The sequence below is a fragment of the Helicoverpa zea genome, chromosome 31 (assembly GCF_022581195.2).
Source record: "Helicoverpa zea isolate HzStark_Cry1AcR chromosome 31, ilHelZeax1.1, whole genome shotgun sequence".
Classification (NCBI taxonomy): Eukaryota; Metazoa; Arthropoda; class Insecta; order Lepidoptera; family Noctuidae; genus Helicoverpa; species Helicoverpa zea.
The window spans coordinates 3,035,205-3,041,593 of NC_061482.1; the positions used below are offsets into that span (position 1 = coordinate 3,035,205).

A 6,389-nucleotide genomic window follows, 5' to 3' on the forward strand; every position below is an offset into this window, starting at 1 on the left:
ATGCGAGCTTATCGTCGCAGATGGTTTTCACGCTCACCACCGCAGCTTCGGCTTGCTGGCCGGCTCAGCCGGCCAGCCTCAGCCGTGGCGGCGAGCGCTTCAACTACCTGCGCCTCAGCTCGCAGGCCGCCTCGCCCCTCCGCGCCTACGCAGTTTTGAATTGCACTCTAGGAGTAGGGCAGATAAGACTACGTGGAGTCGGTTTTGCAGCGATTCGTTTTCGTCACTAAGTTCAGATTTTAATACAATGTTTTGAATCCAAATTAAATTCTAACATAAAAAAAAAGGAACCAAGAAAAATGACATCAAGAAAAACGAGGCCGAGTTAGTAAATTAGATGACAATTGTCCAATTAATAATTTTGTGGCTAGACTTATAATTTCCCATTAAAATAGAACATATAATTTAAAACAATAATCATAAAATATGTAGCAAGTAACAGGATTTATTTATGAAGAGATAGAATAAGATAGAACAACTGCCACCCTCGCACCGCATAAAATATAGCTTTATTATCAATTTGCCCAACTATCATGTAGCAATATAATAATGCCCGTGCAATGTGATAAATAATGAAGTTAAGATAGTTATTAATCACTTGGCCCGATAAAGCTAGACATTATTCATAATGCTCGGGCATTATAAATAATGCCCGAATTAATCACATGGTCCATAACATACATAATGCCCGGTCATTATGAAAAATGCCCAATATGAGAGTGCAATTTGATAATAATTATTCAAATAATCAAATTGACCGGGCACTATACATATTGCCCGTGACCTTTTGGGCAAAGTAATACAAGCAAAGTAATAACATATTTATATTCAATTTTTTATTGTTATTGCCATTTAATTTAATGCTCAATCCTTCTCCGTGTGAGAGGAGGCCTGTGCCCAGCAGTGGGACGATAAAAAGGCTGTAACATATAAATATTAAACCACTTAAATAATCAGCCTCATGATTTGGATTAATTATGAAGGACTTCTGCCTTAAAAATCCACTAGTTTTTGCATTTAAAAGTTAAGGAAAGTCATATTTAAAGGGTGCTTATTAAACAGGCTCCTTTTTAATATAATTATTCGCCCCGAATAATGTATGTTGCCTTCTTAATTACTAAGTCAGCCACAATTAACGAGCATCTAAATAATACTATCTCAGCCACTCGTTATCCTCTCTCGTTATATCTAAGTAAACCACTCTAAATACAACTCCGCATGATGGTTATTTTTTAGCATCTAAATTTGTAGCATGCATTCTAACAGTAAACTTCTAAAATACTATTAAATGACATCATAAAATTTATTTATTTAGCTTCTAATTTTTTAACTCAGTACGTTTAAAATGTAAGCAAGCAACATGCAGCAAGCATGGCTTCTGTCACGGCTCCGGTGCTGCGGGGCTCCGGCGGTCCCATGCGAGCTTATCGTCGCAGATGGTTTTCACGCTTTCACGTTAAAACTACCTGCGCCTCAGCTCGCAGGCCGCCTCGCCCCTCCACACTTACGCGGTTTTGAATTGCACTCTAGGGGTAGGACAGACAAGACTACGTGGAGTCGGTTTTGCAGCGATACGTTTACGTCACATCATCCTCCGAGCCTTTTTCCCAAACTATGTTGGGGTCGGCTTCCAGTCTAACCGGATGTAGCTGAGTACCAGTGCTTTACAAGGAGCGACTGCCCTATCTGACCTCCTCAACCCAGTTACCCGGGCAACCGTTACGTGGGATACGTTTTCGTCACTAACTTCAATTTTTTGCTTTATTATCAAATTGCCCAACTGTCATGTAGCAATATAATAATGCCCGTGCAATGTGATAAATAATGAAATTAAGATAGTTATTAATCACTTGGCCCGATAAAGCTAGACATTATTCATAATGCTCGGGCATTATTTATAATGCCCGAATTAATCACATGGTCCATAACATATATAATTACTTATGTATTAAGTTGGTTATAGCAAATTCATTATAATAGTGTATGTATTTTGTAGCAGAGTCGATATCTTCCACCAGAAAAGCTGGAATTATTTTTTACATTAATTTCAACGTTTTTTTGTTTAATATTTTCCCACGTGTCGTCACTAGCTACGCGAGTCTGGAAGAAATTGCCATAAAAAAAAGTTACTTTCATAATACGTACCTAAGTAAAGTCGCGGTAGCCTAGTGGGTAAAGAGCCAACCTCTCAAGTATGAGGGCGTGGGTTCGATTCCAGGTCAGGCAAGTACCAATGCAACTTTTCTAAGTTTGTACGTACTTTCTAAGTATATCTTGGATACCAATGGCTGATAAAAAGGTGAAGGAAAACATCTTGAGGAAACCTGAACTTTACAGTCTGAAATCACCAACCCGCATTGAGCAAGCGTGGTGATTAATGCTCAATCCTTCTACGCGTGAGAAGAGACCTGGGCCCAGCAGTGGGTCGATACAAAGGCTGTAAGTAAGTAACTTCCGTAAGTTGTAAGTACTAAGAAATTAAAATAGGCGACTAAGGAAGGGGTTTAACATTTTGCAAATTTGTCGTAACCTACTAACGTTGGTAAAACATACAAGTTTAAAGGCGGCCAGAACCTATAATTACGATGGACCAAATGCATGTATGATGCACTCGTGGTCCACAATCAAACACAATTGGCTGTATCGAACACTTGACGACCGATGAATGTCAATTGGTAATTTAGTTACCTACTCATTTCACTGAATGTTGTATTCAGTGGTGGTTTAACTAATAACTAATTTTTGTGGATTGACCACTCCTAGGCAAACTACATATTTGGCTTTGGTTTTCAAAATTTTAATACTTGTAAATATATAGTAGTATTGTATAATATAGGTACTTGACTTGGCAAACGATGACTTGAACAGAATTTAATGCTCTGATTCAGCCTGTTGAAAAAAATATTGATATTTTTTGGGATGTTAGATTGAAGTAAATATTCTCAACTGCACCAAATCAGAAAAGAAAGAATAAGTTTTTTGCAAAGATATAACATAAAAAATATGATTGTTTATTTCAAAATACTTAAATATGAAATCTCTCGATTCTTCTTATGTAACTTTTAGGATCATATTAATTTACCCAATACATATGCTTGCTGTAGGCTGCAGATCAGCAAACTGTATGGATGGAGATAAACTAATGCCATCTACTCAAGAGTAGCGGAACTAAAAGAGTCAGCTGTCCTTTTGTAGGAGCAACTATTGTTATGAGTGAAAATAATGAACATAGGTATTGGATTTCCTCCAGGGAAGAAAAAGACCTTCACACATCAGGGACGTGAAATCCTCAAAATCTGCTTTTAATACACGAATTAATGAACATGTTGACTTAATACTGACCTGATTGAAGGTTCCAAAAATTGAAAACTAAAAAACTAAGTTAAAGTTAAGTAAACATACCTAACTATATACTTCTGGCTTCGTGTGGTCGATATGCAACACCATAAGGGGTCCACGGTTCTCGGTAATAAAGTATTTACGTACTTTGGATTAACTTTTTATTATTCATTTAAAAAGCAATCAAGCAGAGTTTTTGTTTATTTTACATTTTATAATTAATTGATTTTAAATACAACAACAGAATCTTCCTGGAAGACAGATTAAGGCTTGATTTCATTTTTTTTCTTCTTTTTGTTTTTCATACAGGTACATGGTGGTGGGTCGGGGTCACATTGTGTCTCCCTCGTGTCAATTCGACAAGGTGGCTTCTTCTCTGGACCCTTTGGAGTGACCAGTTCCAACTCCATCTTGCATCGCCGATCACCTGTAGGACCGACTTTTGCTACCTGCATTGTATGTAAAATGTTATGTTGCAGATCAGACTGGAAGAAGGGACTGGGGAATCCTCCTAATAAATGCGAAAGTTGAATACTGATACAAGTATGTTATTCTTTCACACAAAAAAATACCAGGGTATTTTGATGAAACTTCGCAATAATCTGGCTGTAAATCAGAATAGCGTTCCTCTAGGCTAACTATTTTCCATGTATGGGAAGAAATTCTCCTGTTTCCACTCGTGTCCAAAGGGAACTATTTCCAGCACCTTGGTTAAAAAATGGCCTAACTCGCAAATTTTAATTCTAATATTTTGGCACCTTGCGCTTATAATAAAAAGCGGTTATCTTGCTATTGCAAACACATACTTCAATTACATTTATTTGTATAAGTAGTATGTATTTATAGTACATAATTTGCTTACCTTTAGTACAAAAACATCTTTTCTAGGATGCAACACAGACTGTGCTGGCCCAGGAAGAGGTACATTTGTTGGAACTAAGTTACACAACCAAGGGCAGGGTCCTTTGGATCTTTCACCTCTACCTTTACTTTTGGAGCCCTTAGGACTGATATTTTCATCTGTAGCCATTTTCGCGAGATTAAACTTAAAATTTTGAGAGCGCCATGGAGGCACAAAGCGGTATTGAAAATATTCAAAAATTCTGCTGCGGTGACAGCTTGTGACAGAATATAGACAGCTGATAAGAAGCTGATTTAAATAGGTTTTGTTTTTGAGGTTTTACTATGGTACTTATTCGTATGATTTTCCTGTTTTTTTTTTGGTTACAGTAAGGGCTCATCTGATGAATACTTTCTGAATTACATTTTTAATTAAGAAGGATCTTACTACAAACATCACGGAATTAGGTACATAAAGGAAGCTTAAGCTCAGACATCAAACCAACGCATTAGAGTACTCTGAGAAAATCCTGAAAGTGTGAGGTGAATAGGCATAGTTCCTCAGTGATTCCGGAAGGCACTTTGTTACCTTTGAACATCTTTGGTAGATGTTACAGGTAGTCAGAAGCCATTTGAACTTCGTAGCTGTTTTCCCACGGAATATTGTACCCGGATAGCTACAGACAGCCCCGGATCGGGTAAGATCGACCAAAACATTTGACCAAAGCGCCTAAATCTGACGTGTGCGAGATCTCGCCCAAACCGTTGATGTCTTAATGCGAATCCGTCCTTAAGCGAACAAGTAAATATGGCATTATGGTACACGCGGATAGGGCTCCCACTCAAAACCGTTTAGTTACTATAATAAACGTCCCCATATATAGGTAACCATATTACCTTACCTTCAAGACACATCTATACTAATATTATAAAGCTGAAGAGTTTGTTTGTTTGTTTGTTTGAACGCGCTAATCTCAGGAATTACTGGTCCGATTTGAAAATTTCTTTCAGTGTTAGATAGCTTATTTATCGAGGAAGGCTATAGGCTACTTTTTATCCCGGTACGGGAAGCAGTTCCCACGGGATGCGGTGAAACCGCTGGCAGAAGCTAGTATTTTATAAAGGTATGGTTACCTTCAAGGCGCGGCTCCACCGCGGTGCACGGAGAGGCTACGCACGTGTATTAAGCTTCGCTTTGTAAGAAAATGTATGTGGTTGTGTCCACTGCAACCCACGGAGAGGCTACGCATGAATTGACGTCATTGATACACGCGTGGCTTGCTCGAATAGGCGGTTACATAGCTCAACGCTGTCAACGTGGGTCTACGTTTCCACCGGAGTACACGAATAAGACCCACGACTATGTACAGCTCGGTTATCGCAGAGCAGTTGTTGTAAGCGGTTACGTAGCTCAACGCTGTGAGCGTGGGTCTACCCGTGCGCCGTGCCACGCTATACATAGTCGTGGGTTATATTCGTGTACTTCAGTGGAAACGTAGACCCACGTTGTCAAACAAATGAATACACGCAGCTAAAATGCGCCGCGTGTCCGTGCACAGCGTGCACTGCGGTGGAGCCGCGCCTTCAAGTGGCATAAAGGTATGGTTATGGTTACCCTACTAAACTTTAGTAGGATAATCATACCTACAAGTGTATAGTTTTTGTGGGCATGGGGCATGTTGATAATAGACTCAAAAGCTCCTCTAATGAAGATTTGCTCATCCTAAAAAATAATAAAAAAAAATATCTACTTCAGTTCTCAAGCCATAGTACTTTCGAGTAAAATAGTATAATATAGATTTAATAATCGTAACGATGGAGGAACGAAGGATGATCCAGAATCTTCTTTTTCTTTATATCTATTTAACAAAAACAGCAGTGCAATAATCTTTTCGCGATCCATCTTACAAATCCTAAAAACACATCCAATACGGCTGACTAACTTGAAAGTATGGTCACCGTAACAAACGGGCTGCTGAAAAAAATCGCATCGCATGGCAGTTTTGTGTGGGCGCCAAAAATGTAGCTTTTCAATAGTGAAATAATTTTTCAAATCGGTAATTTCCTCTCTACTACATTATTGTATGTAGATATACTCATATGCTCTTACCGCACCGATTTAACCTACTTCAATTTATTGTCCGAGGCAGTAAAGTTATTAGATATTTTCATAAATATTTTATTTGTATTATAATTTATATTACAATCTC

General features: G+C 38.4%; 1 protein-coding gene across 1 annotated transcript; it reads right to left on the reverse strand.

Annotated features, from left to right (window-relative positions):
- Positions 1–3,602: 3,602 nt before the first annotated feature.
- LOC124645496 lies at positions 3,603–4,369 on the reverse strand. The gene is made up of 2 exons (XM_047185314.1): positions 4,202–4,369; positions 3,603–3,788 (listed from the first exon to the last, which is right to left on the reverse strand). Exons 1-2 carry the CDS (start codon positions 4,367–4,369, stop codon positions 3,603–3,605), a joined length of 354 nt encoding a protein of 117 aa, XP_047041270.1.
- Between the last annotated feature and the right edge of the window lie 2,020 nt (positions 4,370–6,389).